General features: G+C 34.6%; 4 protein-coding genes across 5 annotated transcripts; 3 read left to right on the top strand and 1 right to left on the bottom strand.

Moving 5' to 3' along the window:
• Positions 1 to 2,276, top strand: LOC17895401 (uncharacterized abhydrolase domain-containing protein DDB_G0269086). Its single transcript, XM_006301487.2, has 4 exons — positions 1 to 411; positions 496 to 607; positions 798 to 1,988; positions 2,266 to 2,276. The coding sequence occupies exons 1-4, from the start codon at positions 1 to 3 to the stop codon at positions 2,274 to 2,276; spliced, it is 1,725 nt and encodes a 574-aa protein (XP_006301549.2).
• An 8,564-nt stretch (positions 2,277 to 10,840) lies between these two features.
• On the bottom strand, positions 10,841 to 16,947 carry LOC17895474 (GPCR-type G protein 1). 2 transcript variants are annotated; one of them, XM_006302154.2, is made up of 13 exons: positions 16,618 to 16,945; positions 16,124 to 16,224; positions 15,574 to 15,681; positions 15,009 to 15,129; positions 14,445 to 14,574; positions 14,168 to 14,246; positions 13,448 to 13,536; positions 13,182 to 13,274; positions 12,441 to 12,467; positions 12,237 to 12,323; positions 11,883 to 11,954; positions 11,415 to 11,545; positions 10,841 to 11,240 (listed from the first exon to the last, which is right to left on the bottom strand). In XM_006302154.2, the coding sequence occupies exons 1-13, from the start codon at positions 16,830 to 16,832 to the stop codon at positions 11,087 to 11,089; spliced, it is 1,407 nt and encodes a 468-aa protein (XP_006302216.1). In that variant the 5' UTR covers positions 16,833 to 16,945; the 3' UTR covers positions 10,841 to 11,086. The 2 variants fall into 2 exon arrangements, with proteins under 2 accessions (XP_006302216.1, XP_023644204.1); XM_023788436.1 differs by lacking the exon at positions 10,841 to 11,240 and having other exon boundaries at positions 11,443 to 11,532; positions 16,618 to 16,947.
• Positions 16,948 to 20,898: 3,951 nt separating this feature from the next.
• LOC111832135 lies at positions 20,899 to 21,246 on the top strand. The gene has a single exon (XM_023788473.1). The coding sequence runs from the start codon at positions 20,899 to 20,901 to the stop codon at positions 21,244 to 21,246; it is 348 nt and encodes a 115-aa protein (XP_023644241.1).
• Positions 21,247 to 21,297: 51 nt separating this feature from the next.
• LOC111832136 lies at positions 21,298 to 22,167 on the top strand. The gene has a single exon (XM_023788474.1). It carries the CDS (start codon positions 21,298 to 21,300, stop codon positions 22,165 to 22,167), a length of 870 nt encoding a protein of 289 aa, XP_023644242.1.
• The last annotated feature ends 5,214 nt before the right edge of the window (positions 22,168 to 27,381 follow it).

Below are 27,381 nucleotides of genomic sequence, written 5' to 3' on the forward strand. Positions count from 1 at the left end.
ATGGCACTGATTACTGGCTTATACTACCATGAGTATCCCCGGGACATGGAAACTCTGGGCAGTACTGAGTTTGTTGGTAAGCATTTTGGTGTTGGCACAACAATAAGATATGATGATGTCAAAGCAAAACTTTTATCGATGAAGAAAGCTTCTCCAGATCGAGTGAAGATGGCGGTCCTCTACTTCTTGTGTAGTGTGCTCATAGGGAAGAAGAATCCAGGGAAGCAAGCACCATCCGTAGAGCCATTCTTTCTTAGGGCTATTGATGATTTGGACATGTGTAAAACGTTCCCTTGGGGTCGTTTGGCTTTTGATGAGAACATGAAGGACATCTTTCATTGTATGAACCACTTTGGTGGAGTTTTGAGCACAAACCAATGGGTCTTTCCTAGTTTCGTCATTCCGTTGGAGGTAATTCTTGAATTATGAAAATGTACAACTTATTATAACTTGGTATAATTGAGTTTTAAGTCCACGATTTTGTGTTGTGTGTAGGTTCTTGCTTTTGAGGCAATTCCTGTTCTTAAGGAAAATTTCCGAGAAGGTGTTAGTAATGCACATGCACACCGTCATTGTCCTCGGATGTGCAAGATGAAATTTAAAGCAAGTAAAATGAAAGGGTTTTCATTGAAGGAAATTTGTGACAAACTTGGTACAACTAAGTTTAGCAATAGTCCCATACTTATCTTATTCATTTATTTTTGGTATTACTGGGTTGGTTTGACATTATATTGTTTTATTTTCATATGATATTGAATGTATCTTGACTCCATCATCACGTGAAAAACGTCTTTTAGGTCGTATCATGGATGAAGAGAGTCGCTATGATGATGTAGATGATCCTGTTGCTGATGGTTGGACCAAGTGTTTAATTGATGAAGAGAAGTCAATATGGTTTGAAGAGCTTTACAACCAAGATTTGGCCACCCGGGAGACAAATCCGGGAGATGTGAATCCGGAAAATGTGATTCTGGAAAATGTAAGTCTGGAAGATGTGAACCCAGTGGCTCCGGTGAATTTGGCTCAGCTAGGAGCTAGATTGGTTCAGCTAGAAGAACAAGTGAAGCAAGGGTTTAAGGAAATTATTGAGAAGGTTGATGGTCTGGATAACATAGTTAAATCTGTGGAAACCTATGTGATATGGGCCTCAGGTGAAAATGAATATTATACGAATGAAGGTGTTGGAGATACGAATGGAGGTGGCAATGGAGATATGAATGAAGGTGACAAGGAGCAATCTGAGATGAAGCAGGCTGAGAAGGATAAGGTTGAGAGGGAGCAGGCTGAGAGGGAGCAGGCTGAGAGAGAGCATGCTGAGAAGGAGCAGGCTGAGAGGGCTAAGACGGAGAAGGCTGAGAGGGCTGAAAGGGCTAAGACGGAGAAGGCTGAGACGGGTGAGAGGGCTAAGGCCGAGAAGGCTGAAAGGGCTAAGACGGCTAAGACCGAGAAGGCTGAGAGGGCTAAGACCGAGAAGGCTAAGAGGGCTAAGGCCGAGAAGGCTGAGCGGGCTAAGGCCGAGAAGGCTGAGAGGAATAAGGTAGAGAAGGCTGAGAGGGCTAAAGCCGAGAAGGATAAGACTGAGAGGGCTAAGGCCGAGAAGGATAAGACTGACAAGGAGCAAGCTGATAAGGCTGAGAGGGCTAAGGCCGAGAAGGATAAGGCAGACAAGGAGCAAGCTCATAAGGCTGAGAGGGCTAAGGCCGGGAAGGATAAGGCTGACAAGGAGCAAGCTGATAAGGTTGAGAGGGCTAAGGCTGACAAAGAGCATGTTGAGAAGGAACAAACTGAGAAGGAAAAGGCTGAGAAATCCGAGACCGAGAAGGCGAAGGTTGATGAAGAAAAAGCACAACTTGGTACAACTAATGAAGAGACAGAACAACTTGGTACAGTTGAAGAAGAGAAAGAACAACTTGGTACAATTGAAGAAGAGAAAGAACAACTTGGGACAACGGAAGAAGGCCGAGAGGAAGATGTTGAGATGGAACATGGCGAGAAAGAAGAAGCTAAGGAGAAAGGAGAAAAGAGGGAAAGAGAAGAAGTTGTTGATGCTCACCAAGGTAAAAGGGTGAAGATCATAAGCAAGAAGAAGGGAGCGACTGTGGTCATAAGGAGTCCTATTCAGACAAGACAAAATGCGAAGAAGGATAATTGATGATCTATTCTGGTTAAGTTGTGAACTCTTGAGATTGGTTTGTTTAACGTTGGGTTTTGAGTCATTTTATATGTGAACTCTTTGTATTGGTTTATGGATTGATGTGTTTTTAGATGTGTTTTGAACTATTCTAGTAAGTTATATGTTGTTTGTTAAGTTTCTGAGTTCCCATTATACAACTGCATTCAAAAGATCAACTTGGTAAAACTACATAGTAGTTGTACCATTACAAAATACTAGTTTTACAACCAAAAATTACAACCCGAATACACAAAGTAAGTTCTAAGTTACCAACAAAGCTAAGCCAATAAGGAAAGGGGAAAGTTACAATCAAACCAAGGAAATCAATCAACTAGTTTTTTACTTAATTGTCCAACTACGAAGAACAAATTATACTTAGTTGTCCAACTACGAAGAACAAGGTATACTTAGTTGTACTACGAAGAACAAATTACACTTGATTGTACCATATTCCCAGCCCTATCACAAGAAGACAACCACAGAAAACCAGTATACTCGTTTTCTTAATTTCCTTCATATCTCTCATCCTTTCCATTTTCATAAGAGTAACGTCTTCCTCTAGAACACCAATTTGAAAATCCAATGTTCTACCTCATCCACCAGTGCTTCATCAACGCACTTAAAGACATGTCTATCGTTCACAAGCTACATAAAAAATCAAAAATTAGAAGGAAAAGTTGGTAACTAAGTCGCAAATACAATAGTAATAAAACAGCTTTACCCTTCTATCATATGCATATTCACACCGGTAGTAGCGACGACACGGATTTGGTATGGATCGAGAGATTATGTCAACTATTGGTGACCCAAAATGGCACTTTTTGTCGGTTGGAAGAATTACCACATAAGATTCCCGTTGCTCCAGATTCGTAGCTCATTCTCAGAAATTGCAAACCCAAAATAAAAAGACGAAATCGCAAACCAACCCAGAAAGGAAGAAGGAGAAGAAGTGAAGAGAGTAAAAGAGAGAACAGACAGTACACCCTAGCTATACCCGATTCCCAATCCCCTTTTTCAATTTCAATTTGAAATTGAATTTTTAAAATAATTCTTAAGTGTAGGAAAAATAAAAATAAAAAATAAAAAAGACCAAACAACAAACACGTGATCCACATTAGACACGTGTAGCCGCCAAAAGACACATGTGTAGCCGCCAAAATGCAGTAGTTGTACCAAAGTTACAAGTTGTACTCGTTTTGGCAAGTTGTACTTTTTCATTTTTTTGTTCTAATTAGTTATACAATGTTTAAAATAAATATTTTTAGTTGTACACATGATTTTAATTAATTGAGGTACATATACCACATGTACATGCCTAAATATTTTTGAAAACATTTGTTTCTTAGCTTTTCTAATTATATGTTGATTGCAATGAGAAAGTGACCCTTAATGTGTAATGTATTTCTTGATAAACTTAGAATATGATGATCTATATAGTGAAGTATAATAATAAAAATTATGATTCCTTATTATATATATATATATATATATTGGATAACATGATGAAATTATAATTCAATACATATTTATATTTATTAAGTTTTCTATATTTAATTCCAATTCACGTTTATAAAAAAACAAATAAATCCTGATTATATGATTAATTAAAATAAATCCTTGTTTTCGATTATTTAAATATTTTTTAAATATAACAATATTGATTTTTATTTAAAAATATATATCAATTTAAATATCAATAAAACAAGTTGACTTAAGAATGTCCGAAAATCAAATTCAAATTATTCAAGTTGTACCATAACAAAATCAAGTTGTACATAATTGTTCAAATAGGATATTACATCAAAATATAATCAATCAACTTCGGAAACCCTGACTCTCAAACCAGCTAGCGATGGTAGATTTCTTCCTCCTGCGTCCTGTTGATTTAATCCTCCTTGTTGGTTTCCTTCCTCTTTTTATGACATAAAACTTAAGAAAGACAACCAAAGCACGCACATTGTCCGGAACGATCCACGTAGAAATGATAGGAACTGGATATATCGTCCTTGAATATCCTAATGCCCACTGCTCCATCCAATAATACTTACTGCACAGCTCATACAATTGGATCTCATTGATCTCATGATCAGCGTTTTTTGCTGCTTCCATGGCCGCAGCAGTAGCGTGCACACACGGATATCTATCCATATCAAATTGCTTGGAGTAGCACGTTTTGTTTTTCAGATCAACCACATAACTACTACCATCAACTCCAGTCACACTGTATTCATGAAAATAGCTGTTTAGTTCAGTCACCGGTAAGAGCTTTGCGTCTGAACATCTATCGTGCAACAACTTCTCAACAAAAGGGATTAACTTTTGTTCTATTGGTGTCTCTAAGGATATTTTCCTATATTTATTAAACCATTCAGCTAGTTTGGCAACAATCGCATCTATCATTGGTAGTAACACGTATGCCCTTAAGAATCTAAAGACACCATTAATAGATTCAACTGTATTAGTTGTATCAATGTTGTATCTAGCTCCTGAAAAAAAACATTGCGCCCATTTATGTTTTCCTACGTGTTTATCAAGATAAGTACCTGCGGCTGGAAACCTTTTAATGAAATCAGCATAGAGTTTATCAAACTCAGACTCGGTGTAAGCCTTCGCAACTTGCATGAACGTCGTCACAACTAGATCTCTATTCACGTTCTTACAGCTCAGTTTAACATTCTGAGACAAGTGATAAATACAATATCCATGGTGAGACAACGGGTACACCGTACTTATTGACATAATCAAGTTTTGATGTCTATCATAACAGAAGACCAACTCAGTACAATCTGGTATAACTGATTTCAATTTACTGAAAAACCAAGCCCAACTTGCATTATTCTCACTGTCAAGTACACCAAATGCAATTCGATAATGGTGGTGATCCGGATCTTGAGCTGAAGCCACGATTAGTACTCCACCATATACATTTTTAATACTGGTTGGATCCACAATGATCACCTTTCTCATGGAATTGAAGCCTTCAATGCATGCCCCCAAGGCAAAAAACAAATATTTAAACCTCTGGGCTTCATCCAATTCAACAAATGAAACTGTACCTGGATTCGTCTTCTCCAACATGTACATATAACAATAAACCAACTTATAGCTATCCTCTGCGGTACCACGAAGGTCAGCTGCAGCTAGCTTTTTCCCTCTATTTTTGGTTGAGTATGACACTTTGATATAGACTTTTAATTGAACCAAAGGAATCAGATTTTTTGGAGTTGGAGTGTCTATCAGACATGGAAAATCTTCACGCAAAACAGATGCAAATAAATGAGATGTGCCTCTCCTTTTTTTACTCATTGTACTTGTTTATGACTGTAAGCATGTATGTATCTTAGTGTAAGTTCTGACCGAGAAATTGTCTGCATTCCCATTCCTTGCTGCTCGTAAAGCCCACTTGCAACCCTTTCTAAATTCTGAGCATTTAAGCACAAACAACATAGGATCCGACTTTATTATAACAAACTCAAAACAGTTCTTGTGCGCTGCTTTTTCAACCAAATCTTTAATTACTTGCTTGCTTTCAAATTCTTGCCGAATAGTCACATCCAAACCATCTTCCCACTCACGCTTTACAACCGGTGTAATATCTGCAGTATGTGTAATCTCTGCAGAAGGTGTGATCTCAGAAGGTGTGATCTCAGCAACATGTGTGCCATCTTCTACTATTGCTCGTCTTCGGACTGTTCTTCATAACGAATCATGTTCCCATCTCTCCCATCACTATTTTCCACCATCTCATGACTTTCAACGACTCTCTTTCATCAAGGAACATGGTCCCATATGTTGCTTTACTACTTGAAATATGCTCCTCATTGAGTGAACAACCTACACTTCCTCGACTCTTCTCATACCCCTGATTTACGACTTCGACATGCAAAACTTCGAAATGATCTTCATTCATATCCATATAACACATAACATCATCATCATCATCAAATATGTATATTGGTCTCTTAGGCTCCACTGATTTTGGAACATAACTCAATTTCAGCTCAGTCGTTGTTTCATCAACATTCGCCTTCCGACATATCTTGTTCACCACTGCAGAATAAGTGACCTCCTCTGTCGCCATTCTAAGAGATTGATGAACTTTATCTCTTGAATTCCATCTTGGTTCATTTTCTCTTGTTGCATAATATCCCCCATAATCATATATTATGATTTTTCGATGGTTTTTATTCATTGTGGTCTGAAATAGAATAGGAAAACTAACATTATAATCTCTTTCGTGTTCATAGTTATACCAAGTTATACCAAAGAGTACCATTTGTACTACAAGTTTTACCATTATAGTTATACCAAGTTGTGCCCGAATAGTTATACCAAGTTCTACCAGTTGTACTACAATGTATACTACTGATTTTCTAATACATTCCTACGATTCAATTCGATTGAACTGTTACAATGCACACATTATGAAACATAGTCGACCCAATTCGACTCATATCCCTAATTGACAATGAGGATAAGAAAAATCGGATCAAATCCAAATCTACAATGAGAATAGTTCAATAGGGATGAACAAATACAATTCACAACAACTGCACTTCATGCCAACAAGTTATAAATTTAACTATGGGTATGAATAAGTGTATTACCTCAGTTGTTGGGTTGCTTCTCGTGTTGATAAGAGAGACGATGGAGTTTAATGGAGGAGGAGGAGCTCGATTAAGCTATGGAGGAGGATGGTGGAGATCGCCAGATCGTGGGTTGAAGGAGAGAGAAGATAAAGATTTTTGAGTGGGGTCCATGTCAATTATTCTTTTCTTTCTTTTTTTGTTTAAATTAAATCAAATAATAAGAAGGGCAAAATATGTCAATATTTAAATCAATAAATGGTCCAAGTGTAGTTAGAACATGGAAGGGTATGAAAGTATAGAGACTTTAGTCAAAGGGCATGAGAGATTTTGGTCCCAAAAAATGACATCAATAAAAACCAACAAAATAAACGTTACAAAATATATAAACACCCCTCGTGCGTAGCGCGGATCAAAAACTAGTATATTATAAAGTTATCATTACATAATAAAAGTCCACTTGTTATCAGTTGAAACCGAGAAATAAGAGCAAACACATAATAGTATCATAATAAACACTCATCATCATATTCCTTAAAAATATCCTATTTGATTCATACTTTATCAATTAAGGTTACTATAGAAAATATTTTTTTAAATTTTAATATTAAAATCTAAAATATTTTTATTTTGAAATTTTTTAAGTCGAATCACATATCATTGATATATAATAGTTTTTATATAGCTAATTAATCAGATTTACATTCTCCAAAGTTATATGTAAATTGGCAACGGCCAACGGGTCTGAATATTCACACAATTGTTAAAATTATCATATTTTTTTCCTTTCAATCAGAAAATATTATTATGATTTATCATACTTTTTCATTTCAATTAATGGGTAATGATACACTCTTTTTCAATTAGTAACAAAATTACAAATTAAAGTTGTATTAAATTAAAATAAAATTGTCTCGCGGATAACCCGTGTTACGACACTGATGAATACATGCGATACAAAATATACTATTAATAAATATAAGATAAAAATATTATTTTCTCACGGTGTATCGCGGGTTAATCCCTAATATCATAATAAAATGTTTGTGATATTAATCACATACCGATATATAGTTGGTATACGTTGGGAAATAGATTCTATAATTATAATAAAATAGTGATAAAAGCACTACTTTTGGAGAAATGGACTCTACAATTGTGCTATACAATTTTAAAGTTGAAATAAGTAATCATACTTTCTCTTATACTTTTTCATGTAGCTAACTAACTTTTTCTCTTTTTGGCTAATCTAGAATATTAGAATCCATGTCCTCACTAATTTATTTTATTATTATTATTATTATTATTATTATTATTATTTTAACTATAAAAACACCCTCAAAATAATTTAAAGGAATATAGGATTATTTTGTGGTCTGTAACTTTGTATGGTGATTTTATTTGGGAAAACAGTCATTTCCCCCATAAACTTAGTTGCTTTATTGTATTTATAGACAAAACTTTTGAGTGTGCCTAAAACGACATGAACTTAACTAAAATTTGAATTTTCTACACGAATAATCTAAATTCGGTCAAAACCATCAAATCGCTAAACGGTGTCATAGTTCCGTTAAAATATGATGACTAGGATGCCATGTAGAACAGTTAGAATGATAAAACAGCGTCGTGTTATACAATATAGGGAGAAAACAATTAAAGTAAAAAATTACAAACTCAACCTCTAGTAACCATGAAGCACCACAATACCAGCCGACCCACAGACATTACACAATTACAAACGAAGATATATCTCTTAAATTAAAAAAAAACTAAGAAAACTGAACGCTTGTATTGCCTTATTCTTTGCTTATTGCCTTACTCTTTCTTCTTCTCCGATTTTTGGTTTATGAGTTATCCTCGACTCACTCCTTCAAAAGTTGAGATATTTATTAGGAAAAAAGATGGCTGGCTACACCAACTATAGCGTAATGCATGGTCACACATGCCAAGTATCATATTGTATACTCAGCTAAACGAACTAAATGTATTGCATAGCCACATGTATCAACTATACAACGTCATGTAGTCAACACCATAGACATAAAATTCTGGTACACCGGTCAACTGACTCTGACATTGACCGGTGTTGACTCCGGCGTTGACCGTTTTTGACCAAAAAATAAATTCCAAATATTTTTTTATATAATTTTATTTTTATTGTTAAAAAAACTAAAAACTATAATTAATTTTGAGTTTTTAATTATATAAAACTATAAACAATTTCAAGATATTATATTATTAAAAAATAATCTTAGGAAGAAAATGACGATAATGATTTTGTATTTAATTCAAAATATTAAAATCTAAATTAAAACTAGAAAAATTCAAGATAGTAAAATAATTCAAGATAGTAAAATAATTCAAGATACTAAAATCTACATTAAAAATAGAAAAATTCTGTGAATTAGTAAGGGAATTACTTATTTTTATATTGTTAATAAAAAATATTGACTTATTATTTGATTTATTTAAATACAAAATCATCATAGCAATTTTTTTCCTAAGATTATATCTTTTTCATTGCACAAAACCATAAAAAAATTAATAAAAAAATATTGATTTTGTTTTTATATATTCAATATCTAGACACTAGTTTTGTTTAAATCTTTAATGTATTCATTCTTATTATAATTAGTTATTTTAAAAATTTAGAGCTAAACTAATAGTAAAATAACTCAAGATATTAGAATCTAAATTAAAAGTGGAAAATCTTAGGAATTAGTAAGGAATTGCTTATTTTTACATTGTCAATCAAAACCATTAACTTATTATGTGATTTACTTAAATACAAAAATTATGGCTACAATTTTTTCCTAAGATTATATTTTTTTAAAGTATACAAAACCATAACGATTCATTATAAAATAATTATTGTTTTTAGTTTTTTTAACACTAAAAATAAATAAAATTTGGAATTTTTTTTTGGGTCAAAAATGGTCAACGCCGGAGTCAACACCGGTCAACGCCAGAGTCAGTTGACCGGTGTACCAAAATTTTATGTCTATGGTGTTAACTACATGACGTTGTATAATTGATGCATGTGGCCATGCAATACATCTAGTTCGTATAGCTGAGTATACAATAGGATACTTGGCATGTGTGACCATGCATTCCTCTATAGTTGGTGTAGCCGGCCATCTTTTTTCCTATTTATTATCATTAATTTTTTTAATTTAAAATTAAAAAGTCCTACATCAACTGCAAAAAATAAAGTAATTTTAAATTAGGATATGAGGAACTGAGATATTTATTACTCAATTCAATTTCAATCACACTTTTTATATTTTTTAACAAAATCACGTTGACCTATTAAAGATTAGATTTGATTTATGATTTTCAACTAATTTGGTTTAATCTACCAAAAGAATCCCAATTCGTAATTTAATTCCTGCGTTTTCTTGTATATATTTACTTATCTGTTTTGTTTACAACGAGTATAACGTTAGAGCCGTTTCATCATTTCACTGTTCCACGTGGCATCCTAGTCATCATATTTTAACGGAACTATAATACCGTTCAACGATTTGATGGTTTTGACACACTTGAAAATTCAAATTTTAGTTTTAGTTCAAGTAGTTTTAGGCATACTTGAAAGTTTTATGTATAAATACGATAAAGCAACTAAGTTCATGGGGGAAATGGCCGTTTTCCGATTTTTTCCGTCTAGTTCATTAGTTGAGGCAATTCCTACGTACATTCAATAACTTCAACGTTGGCATTTTAAAAAAAAAACAGTTAAACCAGTTTGATATTATGCAATTAGTTTTTAAACAAATTCTAGCATAATAGAAAATTTTGAATTACTTCAACATAGATTATAACTTCATTATACTATTTTTTCACAACATATCAAATCTAACTGATTTAATTAAGTTTTATATTATATAGTAGGTTTAAAACAAATTCTAGCATAATAGAAATTTTTAAATTTTAAAATAGAAAATACAAAGTTTGGCCCACAGTGTATCTCAGGTTAAAATATAGTCACAAGCAAATTCACAAGTATATATTTTGAGGCACTTGTTGATTCTGAAGATAGGTTCAAAAGTTTAAATAAAGAGTGTACTTCTGGCGAGACAGATATACAAAGATCGATCATCACTCCCTCAGTCACTTAGTATGAAGAAACATAATTCAATGTTAATGGTACAAGAAAGTGTGAAGCTTTGTACTGATCAGTTTAATCATTCACATAAGCGTCAAAAAATTAACAAATAGCCAATCGTAAGCTATACGCTATGCAAACATTACTTGTAGTAAATCGATTTTTAAGTTTGTGTAAGGCCAAATAATAATAGGACTCTCTCTTAGGCACTGAATAAGAAGCTTACTCGATGGCGTGCTTATCAGATTGACGAGACGTGTAATGAGCAGAAAGCAAAATGAGAGAAAGAAAAGCGCTCGCCACAAATATTGCATCAAACCATCGATGATAGAAATCAAACTGTATATCTCCACCCAACACATCTGTTATGATTCCCCTGTGCCAAATAAAACCATTAAAGCTTCAGATTCTAGTCTAGGATCTTTCTTACACAGAAAAGTTATGGACCAAGAGCAGATTATTAGACGCAGAAGTCAGAACGTAGAAGCAATGACACTAAAACTCTAACCAAGACAAGTCAGTAAGTACTTTGATTAAGAATTATGCGTACCTGTACTCATTTCTCAAGCTTTTTCTGATTAGAAGAATGGAAGACAAAAAGTACATTCCCATGATTTCCGATAGGAAAAGCACAACGTTGCTTGAAGACCCACTTCCCACTCTCGAGACTGCAAAGAAAAACTGCACCATCCACAAACTCCAACTCATTAGCGAAAGCTACAGATTTCCAATTCGGGGAACTTAAGATTGCACATTGTTATGTTTCCACTACAATTACTGTACTCATATGTGACTAGTATCTGGTAACAATTATCACCAGCTTAAAAGTGAAAAGAGTCTACTATTTCAATATGATTGCCTCTAAGTAGTAATAGCTTGATTAAAAGGTGCGGAGATAATAGTGAAACTACATCAAGGACTGTCTCAACAATCCCTCGAATGTGTTTTTCCCAAAATTTGAAGGAAAGTAAACATGCACACAATGGAAAAGAATCGAGAAACTAGAATCATAATTCACCTTCATCAGGTTCGTCAAGAATCCCCTCACAGAAATCACAATCAACATCCCAATAAACAACAGGGATATATACTGCAAACAAGAAAGACAGAAACAGAATTAGAGAAGAGTTACACAATCTAGCAAATAAGACATAGAGAAGTTGAGAAGTCAGCATATATTTTACATTTATGAAAATTAGTCAGAATTATAGCTAGGGCATAAGAACACTCTGGTCTCTTTAACCATTATCAAAGGCCCAAAGAAAGTGGATTTGAAAAAGACAATCAGTGTAAAAAAGAAAAAACGTCCATATTATATTTCTTTAGCTTAACAAGTCCATTATCAGAGATAGCAACGCAAAGTAACACAAACCTGTGAAAGCAGTGTAGCATCTACTCCTATATCAAACAATCGCAAGAATATGCTGATCATCGTCGTGACAGGGTCTTTCGTACCAGCCTGTAAACAAGCTTATTACTAGCAATTTCAAGTACTAAGAGGTACACATAATTATTTATTAAAGAACGGTGGCAATGATGCATAATTGAATGAAAACAAATTAGCACATGTGCGTACCTCTTTGAAGACAACACTTTGTAGAGACTGCGAAGACAGAGCACACAAATGGAAAAAGTTAGAGAATGACAATAGGGAGAAGACTTTTAATAAGGGACATCGATAACAATTTATCTTGCATATGCGTCCTGAGAATAACTGTCCAAACCGAATAACATAAAGGGTTTCAGAGAGAGATAGCTAGATGAACAATCAGGAAAGAGAACTTTCCAAATCAATTCATCAACTGATCTCCTGAAAACCTAAGGCTTTGAATGGTAACTTAGAGATGAATAAGAAAATCATTCAAAAGGTTGGATGAAACATTTTGGTCGTACGAATATACTCTGTATCTAGGAATGTTCTTTAATTATCAGCAGAGGTGTTCATATTTAGTTACGAAAAGTCAAAACAAGGAGATGATTAGAAAAAGAAAATTTATTCTATTAAAACACTTATTCCAACCGAAAGGAGATTTGGACTATCATTAAGGAATGATTCAGTCATCTACTATTCAATCTTCTAAAATATTACCATTCAAACCTAAAAGTAACTGACACACTCTTTTTAAGGAGAGAAAATGACTCAAAGGAAAATTAGAGAACTTCTTGAAGTTGACTTATGCCTCAAATATCTATTAACAAAACCAGCATTGATAGCACGAGCTGTTTTCACATGCATGCCTATAAAATTCTCTTGTAATTGATTTGAGAATAGGAATAAAGATATGATTATGAAACTTAAAAGGATAAAGAAATTTACCTTCAACATTTTATACACACAATAAATGGAGCATGCATAACCAAGTAAGTTCTGCACATGACCCTTCCAAGTTCTGGAATAGGCAGCAGCATCCTGCAAAAAGGATGAAGTCAGAGTAAGTACTTCTAAATATTACAACAAAGGAAAGCAGTCAGAAGCACTAATCTCAAGAATAGAAGATTCAACCAAAGTAAGATGTTGCCACCAAGTTAATAAGTAAAAACATATTTAGTGAGTCAAAACCAAAGCAGCCGATAGCTACTAACCTTTGCTTGACGCAGTTCATATATTTCCAAAAATAACTGTTTTGATAGCTCCTCCAAGGCTTCCACCTCCGCCTCCAATATTTTTATGTCTTCTCTAGGAAAAAAATATATCAATTAATTGAAATATATCGATTAATTGGAGGGACACGACCAGACAATCTGTTCATTAGATAGACTAATACCTCCCCATGTACACTTGAAGCAATTAACTAACTGAATCATCCTCTGCTAAAGGTTCAGTTTCCCCCAAAATAAGGTGGCAGGGTGTTAATTACTCAACAAAATGCTATTCTTACAAACAAGAAAAAATGATCTCAAGTTTGGTCTACGAAAATATATTTCTTCTGTACAAGATTCATGGTCAACTCAATGTATTTATGGACGAAAATAGACATAAGACTCCCCCTGTAGGAAGTATTAACATTACTTTTATTGGTTTAGACTATTTTGGAGGAAAAAAGGACAGTATGTTTTTTTCTTTTGTTGTTGTATTTGATCTAAGTTACTAACAGCACCATCAAAAAAAGCATGCACAAAAAAAGTATACTACCAAAAGTTCAACTAAGATAATTCCTCTGACCAGGCTCATTCTCCTCAAGCCAAAGCCCTAATGATTAATGATTAATGATAAACAGTTTTTAAGCTAAAAAAAATATGTCAAAGTAAAGCAAACAGAGTATACTCATTGCTGTTACCTCAAACCAGAATACATAAACTAACCTTGCTCCTTTTGGTCATCTTGAACCGATCGCACAACAGTCCCAACAATTCTTCTAAAGAAAGAGCTACGTTTCTGATTCTGGGAGAAAAAGCATCAGATGATTAGCTCCCAAATCATCACTTAAAATAAAGGCGTATTGTTATAGTAAAAAAGTATTAGATAGAAGTTTGAGATAACACTTTTTTATAAGATATGATACAAGAACATAATGGTAAAGAATTTGAGACTAGACGACAAAAACATATGAATATGCTAAAGGATAAAACAAAAACATACTTCTTCTGATCCTAGACTTCGTTCCACCTCTAATTGACACAAAATAATTTTATTCTTCTTTGCAATGCATGTCTCAGTTGACTGCATCAGTTGCCTTTCCAAAGATATTATATCTGCTTCTTCAATCTCCCTATATGAGAGAGGAAAAAAAGGTGTTGTTAGATACCAATGTCTTTAACACAAGCCTGCCAATCCATTGGATCCCTTGATAGTGTAAAGACCCACATACATCACTGAGATGACAAGCCTCTGGGAATAGCTCATAATATTATCCCAACTATACATTCAGCACTATTTTTTTCATCCAAGATTAAATGTGAAGTATAAGTTTCCATGTTGTGAGGTTCCATAGCACATTGCTTGTTTCATTCCACATTAATTTTCTCTTTGAAGAACATGCAGGTGGCAGTATATACACGGAATTCTAATTATGTATGTATGCTTTATCATATAACCCATTGATTGGTGGGCTATATGGAAACACTCTAATTGGCGGTTAAATATATCTAGAGAAAAAAGACTGGTATACATAGCAGCTTCGGAAATAGAGTTGAATATTAGTACCTAATGAAGAGGGATATATAGCTGTAGGGTAAATTTACAGCTCCAAATCCTGATAGGACAGCCATTAAGGTCACACCAATAACCCCAATTCTACTGACCAGCTGAGGCATGGTAAAAAATCCTTCGAAATAAATAGGATCTTTAAGTCAATAAGTTCAATAGACAACAAAAAATAACACAGAAATGAGAAAGTTGGATGCAAAAGCTAGTGCCAATCAAGAGTAGACAAGAAAAGAATAAAGAATTGTAGAATAACACAAACAGTCAGTCGTCTAAATCAGTGTGATGTCAACTAATGGATGTTATAAAATTCTATCTCAAATATTTGAAAACACTAGCAAACTAGCATATACCACGTATATTACATGGCCAACAAGGCTGGCAGTAGAAATTAGATGTAACAGTGGTACTAAGCTTAGTTCTACAAGTTGCTATAATCACTAGGTAAGGATTCAAAATTTCACCGGAAGGAAACTGAACTTAGCATGTAAAATGAGTAGCAACTAGCAACATAATGATGTAGTGCTGAAACAAGAGGAAAGATAAAGTAGTTTCGAATAGATACCTTTATCTGCTGAAGGCATAGGAAAATGAACTCCCATACGCCAGAATGCATAAAGGAATGCTGACAAGAATAAGAAAGCCCCAGCAGAGGCACGCTCCCTTCTTACACCTGAAATGTTATTCTAAGTTGATAACTGACAGACAGTTCACACAAAATGCTGTAACATGTGCCAGCAAACTGGTAGTCAAGGATTTAATCAGACAAAGAACAAAGAATACAATAGCTGTTAAGGCAATAACGTTATTCTTTCTCAAGTTTATCTATCTCCATTTTATTAAAGTCATGAGTGTTTGTAAGAGACTAAACAAAGCCAAAGTTAAGGATCACGATTACTCTAGCAGTAAGATCAAATTGATGGACCAAAGATAGTTTATACATAGCTGCACATAGGTGTTCTCAAATCCCATTTTAGTAGCATGTCTAAAATAAAAAACGCAATCTGAAACTTACTTGCAATAACACATTGACCAATTATCAAGATTACCTTCTAAACAAGGACTATGAGATAAGAGAACAAACAAAGAAAATCCACTGATAAAATAAGGCTTACCACTATTACGAAGCATCAAATAGCAATGGTAATACGGCAACATGAAAACAAGGAGAAGTATCAAACAAAAAAGATCCACCTTCCAGTTTATCATCCTTGCCCTGCAAAATATAAGAAAGATTGGTCCAATACTTAAAACCACTAAACTGATATTCCAAGTAAACGATACTACACATTCTACATTAACTACAATGACAAAAACCTCAAAAAGCACAATAGATCAATTTATGCTGCTTTTAGCAACTCACATATCGTTGCAACGTATGTATCAGCCACATACCATATCTAGTATATCAAAAATCAAGTTTCCACATAATACAGAGCAAAACAACAAGATTAAACTACACAATCATACACCAAAACTCTCAACTAAAGACAATCACACAGAAACCAAATCAATCTACACTCATCTTATCATTTGTTCAATCTCCTCTTCAGTCGAAGAATCAAGCGAATACAAAAAGAAGTACAGAGACAGAGAGATAGAGACTTACTCTCTAGAGAGAACAGGTATGATCTCAAACAAAACAAGCTGCAACAAATTACAAGAGAAAGCGAAGACGACGCTGAAAATAATCTGAACCAAAGCTCGCTTCTCTTCGTACTCTTTGTATAACCTCCGATTCAAAAACCACAGACCAGCCCATCCTAAGAGACACAGTGACGCCATCACCACCGTACCTTCGTATATCGCCCATCCGTAACCCATCGTCAAATCCAGATCTCAGATCTCAATGTCTCTTTCTTAAATCTCTTAAATCGCCATGGCGACTCAACAACAAACAACACCAGAGCTTTCTTCTTCTTCTGTTGTTTCGATTCATTTCGAATTTCTTCATTAACGAAACAATTAAAAAGTAATGAGTTCATTAAAAAAAAAGTGGATTAAATATTTAAAAAAAGGTATTTAAGAATACCTTATTTGTTTTGATTAGGGTTTATTTGGTTTAAACTCTAATCAACAACAACATCATCATCATCGTCATCATTCACCACCACCATTATCACCATATGACTCTACTCGAACTCGTATAGTGGAAGACGTTGTGATACTCAAACCAACCACTGAGCTACAGAGTAGTGTCACAAAGACGACTCAACAGTAAGCTTATTAAACATATTCATGAGGAAATGTACTCTATAAAAGATTATGTAATTTCACTTTAAAACACACAGATTTTTTATATTTATTCATTTTAACCCATGCTGACAAATATTTTATTTTTAATTCATATTTTCTAAAATTTACAGATTTTGTTGGAGTTCATTTTATAATTATTAAGATTATATATTATCAATTTTTACTCAATTATTTTGATTATACATGTCTTATGTTGTTGTTGTTAAAAAATGTTTATTAGAAGTGATGTTTTAGTCAATTTTTTTTGTTTCACTATAAGTGATGTTTTCAATTTCCTATGCAAAAATTTAATGTATTTAATATTTTTTAACCAATTATATTTTACATCATATTTTCTTATTAGTTGAATTCATATTAGTTAATGATATTTTATGGAAAATGGGTAAATTATATGTTTTATTAATTAGTGTGCTAGAACCTTAAACATCACTTAAATTGAAACAGAGGGAGTAGTAAAATAAAGATTTTTACCCTATTGAAGTATGAAATTAATGATATTCTTTTATTAATATCAATTCATACTTATCCCGTCTTACAACCCATCACATCATATAATTCACTGGAAACATATTACAACCCATCATGTCATAAAATCGTCGAAAAAATTAAACTCATGTTTAGCAAGGTTAATAATACTTTAATTTAGAGTTTAAATAATAATATCACTTAAAGTTTTTAAAATATTTGAGAATTTCTGAGAAATACCCCTTTTGGTTACCATTTTTCAAAATACACTCTTTATCTATCCATTTTCAAAAATACCTTTGTTTAAATATGAAAAATTATAAACTTTATATGGTTATAAGGTAATTCTATATAATATCTACTATTTGGAGATTTGATACAAATATTTTACAATGAATTAAAAAGTTTTAAATCGTTTTTACAAGTTTTATAAGGTTTTAAATGATTTTTAAAAGGTTTCTAAAAGGTATATATAAGTTATTTTTACGCTATTTATGAAAGTTATATAAAAATTTATACAAATATAAAGGTAATTTGTGTGTATATTTATAAGTTTACACACATATTTGGATAAATTTCAACATTTTTAGTGGTTTTTTGATAAAGTTTGAAATGAGGATATTTTTAAAAACTCATATTTGAAAAAGGTATTTTTGAGATTCCCCGAAAATATTTTAAAATTTATGTATATGTAATAAACAACTCTACTCGTCTTACAACTCGACTTGTCTTACAATCATGTTTCGTCATATAATCGTGGAAAAAATCAAACCATATTTAAAATATGGCACTTCAATAATACGTTAGTTTAAATTTGGTGTAGATATATTGGAGTGTCAATTGATTTTCAAGACATATCATAACTATTTTCTACTTGATAATAATCCTTTAAAAAGACGTTGTTTGTTGTGAACAGGTGAACAAAACCGTTAAATAGTCATTGTTTCGAGAGATGTCATTGTCACCCTGTCATTTGACCCATCACCGTTAAATAGTCATTGTTTCGAGAGATGTTGAAATCGGCTAATTTCATATAACTAGATTGTGTACCTGCGCGTTGCGCGGGATTTTAATCTAAAACCTCTTCTATCAATAATAATCTTTGAGCATAACTATAATCATTCAAATTTTAGAAGATAAAAGCTATATAATTTAACACTAAACTAATTTTTTAAGTGATATACAACATATATATTGTTGGCGATAATGTTTTCTTGACAAATAAATGTTTTAATATTATTACATGGTAACGAAGATTACTTGAAAAGATTTGCGAGAAGAGTAAATGGCATCGACACCAGCTCATGATCCTAATTGTAGATATCTTTATGATTAGATGTTGATACAAATATAATACCTCTATATATAACACAAATTTACCGAGCCTCATATACATCATTAAGTGTAAAGATACATATATAATATCATGTCGCTAGAGTAGGTTTAGCGAAGTTGCTTTATCCATCGGAAAAAGTGCAATGTGGTAAAAGAGAACTCTCGACCAAGTCATGAATGTGTCTATCTTATCTCATTTCTATAACTAACGGTTAAGCCCGACTTTGAATCTAGTAGTATGTCTAGAGTTTCTTCATTTCACACAATAAATGAGATCTCAAATATTTCAAAATTTAGTCATTTACATTATCTTTTTAAGTTATACAGCGTGTTCGGCAGTAAATCGCAGTCGCAGTGATCGGCGACCAAAAATATGCTTTTACTTCTCCTTTAAACCTTCTCTATTTTTCTTCTCTTCATTTCATTGCGACTGAAATACTATGATTTTGGAATCGCCAGATGAAAATACTTATGTCTTTGTTTTGAAGATGCGATTGTCGCAGGTTTGAACCAAGAACAGAGATCTACGGAGAAGACGATCTTAAAAAATATTCTGTATCGTACAAATCTATTTTTTAATTAGAAATTTGCCAAATTTACAAAGACAGCCTCTAATATATTAATAATTACAATATGTCGTTGTTTCTCAAGGAGTCGCACGTCTCAGTCGCGCGTTTATCAAAAGAACATGGCCATAGTCATTTATATTCAATCGTTTTTAACAACTAATTCTTTTGTGATCTTCTATAATGCACTCGTTACCTCTCGACATCTAGTTTATTTCTACCTTCTATTAGCTCTCGTATACTATATATTGAAGTGTGAGTTACTTTTTAAGACATATCATAACAATTTCTTCCTTAATAATCGTCAATTTTGGGTTAAAAGCATTGATTCAAATCATGGGATAGCAAACTTGTTTTTCTTTTAGATTATTTTATAAAGGTATAGTACTACTTGAGAATAATTAAACTTTATTTTTGAGATATGCTACACAAATTACATATCAGGTTACGGCTTACATATCACTTTCTCTATATTTTATTGTAAAACTCATGAATAATGTGATAGTTAATTGTTTATTATTTTAGAATATGGATAATAATGTTTTTATAATTTTTATATTCTTAATAGAATTTCACGACATAAAGTGTGACCTTTCAAATATTTTCATCTTAAAGTATTTTAAATTGAGTTTAGTAATCTTTTGTTTTTAGTTTAAATTTAATAAAAACAATATGTAATATTTTTTTTAGAACTTATGTTTCACTTTAAATTTATTTTTCCTCTTTAAAATTGTAAAAGTAAAATTACAAACAATTTGTATTATTCTACCACGCATTTAAAATTTAAGTAAATTTTAAAACACATTACCACGTTTAAAATTCCAAAGTATGATTATTTTAAAGTTTGTTGTTGTTTAGAGTTTGAATCATAATATTATTACTAATAAAATTCTCATAGTATTGGTTTTACTATTTTAAATTTAATTTATTTTACATATTTTTATTTTTAAATTATTTATTTATTAACATGAAAAGAAATTATATGTTAACATTATGTAAATTTCTTTTTTCTTTATCTTTAATTTTTATTAATTATAAATAACATATATGATTCGAATTACTTATTATTTATTTAAACAGAAAGTACGGGGGCGCCTAGGGTTTTAAGAGGCGATTAGGGTTTTGCGAAGTTCTCATCTAGAAGGCTTGTTTTCTAGCGAGTGAGATACGTTTACCGGGTTTCATCTTGTTGCGCCGGAGTGTTTGAAGTTCGTTTCAGCCAGTCGTCGGGTTTGTTTTGGTGTAAGAAGGCTTGGGAGAGATTGAGTATGGAGTTTGCGCTTGACAAGGCTTTGAAGGAGATGTCTTTGGATGAAGAGGAACCGATTGTGTTGAGAAACTTACCACAGTTTAGTTCGTGTGAACGGAATGAACAAAGTATCATCGGCCGTCTTCTGTGCCCGGAAAACCAGAAGATGTCGAGTTTGATTCATGAGATGCCTCGGATTTGGCGAGTGTATAACAGGGCAAGGGGTATTGCACTTCCGAATGATAGGTTCCAGTTCATCTTTGATTCGGAGAGAGAGATGCTCACAATTCTGGAAGCTGGAGCTTGGACGTTTAATGATTGGAGCATGACTTTGGAGAGATGGGTGGAAAAGCCACCAGCAGATTAACTTAAAGTGTTACCGGTTTGGATTCGCTTAAGAAATATCTCGGTGAACCACATGACAAAAGAAACAATACAAGAGATTGCCGAGCATATTGGAACACTTACTGATGTGGCTTTCGACCCTTTGCAACCTCTAAGTAAGGGTTACGTGAGAGCTAGGTTTTTGCTGGATGTAAGTCGACCATTTAGGAATAACAGGATACTTCAAACTCCAACGGGTGAATCGGTGACTATCAACATTGAGTATGAGAGGATTAGGCGACGGTGCTACCAATGTCAACGTATCACACATGACAAAGAGCGCTGTCCATTTAACCCCTTAAACCGGCAAGTGATTGCTACGGGTGGGGTTAAATCTTCTACTGTCATTCCATCGCGACTCCTCCCTCAGATCAGTAAAGATGATCCGTTGTTTGGAGTTGTAACCAATGATGATGTAGGGATCGACTTTGCTACTGGTAAACCAAAAATTTCTAAAGAAGTTCTTGATGAGATGCGACAATATTTATCAGTCGCAGATCCGGAAGTGAAGAAGATTCACATTGCTAGGGTACGAAAATCAGTGTGGGATCTAGAAGGGGATTTACAAGGACAAAAAACCTGTCTAAGGTTGGAAGCTCCTACAAAATTCACAACGGATGTCGACAAAGGAAAGGGATTAGTGTTTGGCTTTGAAGGAATAGGGACGAGTACAGACGGTGGAGGTGAACACGTTGTCTCGGTTGTAGCTCTAGGAAAGGCAATGACGCGGCTTTCGCAACCGTTGCAATCCAGGTCGGCTACTTATGCAACGGCCTCGCAACATGAGCTTGATTCTACGGGTTTCAAGGCCAGTTTCTCGGCCGGTTCATCCGGAATCAAGCCCTCTAGAGGGAAACAGCGGAGACGACCTAGCCAATGGAAGAGGAAAGCTCAAGCCCTATAACCTGGTGGTGGCCCAAAGCAAGCATTACATGCTGAAGAGAGTATGAAAGAAGGTACTTACAAGAGAAAGGCAACTCATGAAAATGTGTGGATAGCTAAAGTTGCAAAACAAAACGATAGTGCGGTGGTTCCGGTTGAGGAACCGCTGCAACAGTAATGAGCTTCATGAGTTGGAATTGTCAAGGTTTGGGGGGCAACTTGACAATTCCTATTTTGAGGGAAATGAGACGTCAACATTTCCCGGATTTTTTGTTCCTCTTGGAGACTAAAAACTCCAGTAGTGTTGTAAGAAATCTGCAACGTTCTCTTGGTTATGATAAATCTCACATTGTTGATCCAGTGGGGTTGAGTGGAGGACTTGCATTGTTTTGGAAGACATCTTATGAAGTTGAAGTTTTAAGTTCAAGTACAAGAATTATTGATGTAAAAGTCAAGCTTGGATCTCTTTGTTTCTTTATTTCATGCGTGTATGGAGACCCGGTTCCACATTTACATCAAGCTGTTTGGAATACATTAATTGACATTGGAGTATCCAGAGATGATCCATGGTTAGTACTTGGTGATTTAAATGAGATCATAAATAACTCTGAAAAGCTTGGTGGGCCGTCACGGGCGGAGTCATCTTTCTTTCCGTTTAGGAACATGATAAATGACTGTCGTCTACGGGAGGTCCCAAGCATTGGTAATAAATTCTTATGGGCTGGAGAACGCAACAAGTTATGGATACAATGCCGCTTGGATAGGGCTTTAGGGAATGAGGATTGGTTTCAACTATTTCCACGAGCACAAACAGAGTATTTGGAGCGTATAGGCTCTGATCATAGACCACTACTAACCCGGTTTGTAAATGAGAATATGTCCCGCCGTGGACGTTTTCTTTTTAACAAACGCTGGATTTCCAAAACCGGTTTTGGCGACGTGATACGTGATGGTTAGTCTAGAGGAAATGCTGTTGGTCAAACATCATTAATGCAAAGGATTGCTAATTGTAGAAGATCGATTTCTACATGGAAGAGAGAAACAAACCAAAACTCTAAAACACGTTTAACAGAGCTTCGTGGTGCAATGGAGATTGAAAGTTCAAAACTGCAACCGGATTTTTCTGTCTTAAAGACGTTACGTTGGGAGTTATCTGAAGCTTATCAAGAGGAGGAGTTGTTTTGGAAGCAACAAAGCGAGGAACGCTGGTTAAGAGAGGGTGATTGCAATACCAAATTTTTCCATGGTAGTGTTCAACAGCGACGAGTTCAGAACAGAGTTTTATCACTTTTTGATGCGAATGGAATCGAACAATTCTCTGAAGCTTCAAAAGGAGAGATAGCTGTTGACTATTTCCGAAACTTTTTTTCTAGCTCTCAACCGTCCTCAGTTCCAGAAGCTTTAGAAGGCATGATTCCGCGTGTTACTCAACAGATGAATATGGAACTTATAAAACCAGTTTTGGGGGAAGAGATAAGGATTGCTGCATTAAGTATCAAAGGCGAGAGTACTCCGGGGGCGGATGGTATGTCGGGGCATTTCTATCATAAATATTGGGACATCATTGGACCTCAAGTCATGGAGGAAGTGCATCAATTTTTTCAATCCGGCAATCTACCCTCGGAATGGAACTTTACACAGTTATGCTTACTCCCGAAGAAGCCTAACCCCTCTCATATGACTGATCTTCGTCCAATCAGTCTATGTTCTGTGGTGTATAAAATCGTCTCAAAGGTTCTTTGTAATAGATTGAAGGTCTATTTACCAGAGATTGTATCGAATACACAAGGAGCTTTTGTATCCGGGAGATTAATTTCGGACAATATTCTTTTGGCTCATGAAATGGTGCATGCGTTAAAGACGAATCCAAAATGTAATGAAGACTTCATGGCCATTAAGACGGATATGTCGAAAGCATATGACCGCGTTGAATGGGATTTTCTCGAAGAGCTATTAATACGGCTAGGATTTAATATTATTTGGGTGAAATGGGTAATGAGCTGCGTGCGATCTGTTTCTTATTCCGTTTTAATTAACGGCTGCTCTTACGGTTTTTTCAAACCTGAAAGAGGCATTCGTCAAGGTGACCCACTATCGCCATTTCTTTTTATTTTGTGCGCTGAGGCATTAGTTCACATCATGAATCGAGCTGAAGTTACGGGCCGTTTAACGGGGATGAGGTTATCTAATGATTGCCCTTCGGTACAACATCTTCTCTTTGCGGACGACAGTTTATTTCTTTGCCGTGCTACGTTGTCAGAATGTTCGGAGTTTCTTCAGTGTTTACAGCTTTATGGGAGAGCTTCGGGACAAGAAATAAACTTTCAGAAATCATCAATAAGTTTTGGGCAGAAGATTGATCCAATTATGAAACGGTTAATTAGCTGTTTTTTGGTATTTTTCAAGAAGGTGGGGCTGGAAAATATTTGGGTCTATCCGAATGTTTCAGTGGTTCAAAAACAGAGATACTAAGTTACATCACTGAGCGTCTGAAGGCTAGACTCAGCGGTTGGTATGAGAAGACCCTATCTTTAGGAGGTAAAGAGGTGTTATTAAAATCTGTCGCTATGTCTCTCCCGGTATATGCAATGTCCTACTTTAGGTTAACTAAACAACAATGTCAGAAAATCAATAGTGCTATGTCAAGCTTTTGGTGGAATGCAACTGAGGACAAGCATAAGATGCATTGGGTCTCGTGGGAGAAGCTATGTCAATCTAAAAAACGAGGAGGCCTTGGTTTCCGGGACATTGGACAGTTTAATCAAAAACTATTGGCTAAACAAGCTTGGCGTTTGCTTCACTATCCGGACTCACTGTTGTCAAGAGTGTATAAGGCCAAATATTTTGCAGACAAAGGTTTTCTTGAAGCTAAACTGGGCTATAGACCGTCCTATGCTTGGCGTAGCATCATGTTTGGAAGAGAATTGTTGGAAAAGGGTCTAATGAAGTCCATTGGTAATGGAGTCTCTACATCGGTCTGGCTGGATAAATGGGTTTATGATGACAAGCCAAGGCGACCGTTCAACAAAGAATCGAGAATGGATATCAATATGAAAGTTGCAGAGCTGATAACATCACAGGGTGAATGGGATCTCCAACTCTTAAATGAGCTCTTTCTACCTTGTGATATCATAAGCATATGTTCATTTCCACCGAAAGTTGATTTGAGTGACAGTGTAGTTTGGGCGTACACATCAAATGGTAGTTACTCTGTTAAAAGTGGCTATTGGCTACTTTCTCACTCAGGAGACCTGCTAGAATCAGTCTCGCAAGACAAGCAACAGCTGAACTGCCTCAAAGAAAAAGTGTGGGCTTTGCGAACAGCCCCATAAATAAAATTGTTCCTTTGGCGAGTCCTCTCATGTGCTGTAGCGGTTGGAAAGTGTTTGATGAGACACGGAATTGGTGTAAACACTCTGTGTAAAGTTTGCACGAGGGATGAGGAAACTATATCTCACGTTCTCTTTAAGTGTCTCTCTGCTTTTCAGGTTTGGGATGTGAGTGGTCTACCAATACCTACACAAGGTTTTTCAATGTCGATTCCAGAGAATATGGAGTACATGTTTTCGTTAATGGAGAAAACAGAGATAGCCTCACATTTGCGAGCAGTGATACCATGGCTACTTTGGGAGATTTGGAAAGCTAGAAACGGGTTAGTGTTCTCACAACAAGCTATTGATATATTGTGTTTTTATCGGTTTTAAGTCTTTCTTTTCTTTTTCATTTTATAACTTTTATTGAGTCAAAGTTTGTTTTTAGAGTCTTTTATTCCATTATAGAGTATTTACAGGTTTTAGGTTGCTTTGGAATAAAACGAGCTGTTTTGGGAAGCAAACACACATTTGGAGTGCAGATTCATGTAGAAGTGTCAGATTTTTGGGATCAGATGAACAACTTTCCACCGTTAGATCTTTCTTATATTTTGACACAAGATGATGACAGATGTTAGCTTTCATTTGCAAGTGATTTCAACGAAATCTAACGGTACATTCAAGAGTTACACCCGATTTCGTGAAGACAGGTCATTCTGCCGAGTTGTTGAAGCTGATGCAGAAGTAAAACCTGGGAGCAATAGACCGATCGGTCTAACTGTTGGATCGATCGGTCCCTTACCTCTGACGCAGATTTCGGCCCATATTCGATCCAAAACAGATCCAACTCGTCTCATATTGTTTTTATACCCTAGGCTCGACTTTTAGCAGCTATCCTTCATATTTTTGAGTTCTAAACATTGTTCTTTGCTTTCTAAACAATTTTGAGAGAAGAATCCATCCTCTTGACACTTGGAGAAGATTTCTAAACCCTTTCTTATTGTTTCTGAAATTTCATCATGTTTTCTTTATCTATGATTTTTGTTTTCTCTTTTGCTAAGTTTGAGTAGTTCTTCTATTGGGTTTTAGGGTTTCAAGTAGGAGAATTCAATGATTTGATAGATTAGATGTCTTAGGGAATTCTTAATCATTAGGTTCTTCAATTTACATGTTCTCAATGCTAGAATAGGATTGATCACCCTGTTTTAGAACATAGGCTTTTATGTGTTTCAGAGATGTTCGATAAAATGCCTGAATGAATGTTAATTGAGCATTGTACTTCTAACCTGCGAGAGTTGATGTTAGAACGCTTTGTGAACCAAATGAACCTGTTTGATAATGCAAATTTGGCTAGGAAATTACAAATGAGAGTTTAGTAATTGAATAGTTAAAATTTAGTGGCTAATGTCTTGAGAGAGAATTAGTCTAAACTTCTGTTTATGTTCAAGAACGGTTCTTCATGTTTGAATTCCTTATTGCTTTTATTTGTTATTCATTGATTCTCTGAAAATACCCTGCAGCCCAATGTCTTAAATTCATAAGTTTAATCTCTTTATTTGCATTTTTATTTACAAAAACTGAAAAACAAACAACAAGTCTTTCCGCTTTAGCTGATAACGAGTCTCGAAAGTCTTTAGTGTACCATTTCTCCTTGTGATCGATCCCGCATATACTTTACTTCGGTTAAGTTATCGGGTTAAATACTCGAGTAATCAAGTTGGCGCCGCTGCCGGGGAGCAATTGCTTTACCTAAATATTTAGGATTAGTTTTTAGTCTAGAGCATTTTCTTGACAGTTTTTTTTAACTAACAATTTTTATTTCTTTTTGGTGATTTAGGAGTTGTTGGCCATGGAATTCAATGATTGGCCACAAGAAGAAGAGGATGAGCCATATATAGAGCCACCATTTGATGAGAGTGTTCTTA

Source organism: Capsella rubella, unplaced genomic scaffold (genome assembly GCF_000375325.1).
Source record: "Capsella rubella cultivar Monte Gargano unplaced genomic scaffold, Caprub1_0 scaffold_2, whole genome shotgun sequence".
Classification (NCBI taxonomy): Eukaryota; Viridiplantae; Streptophyta; class Magnoliopsida; order Brassicales; family Brassicaceae; genus Capsella; species Capsella rubella.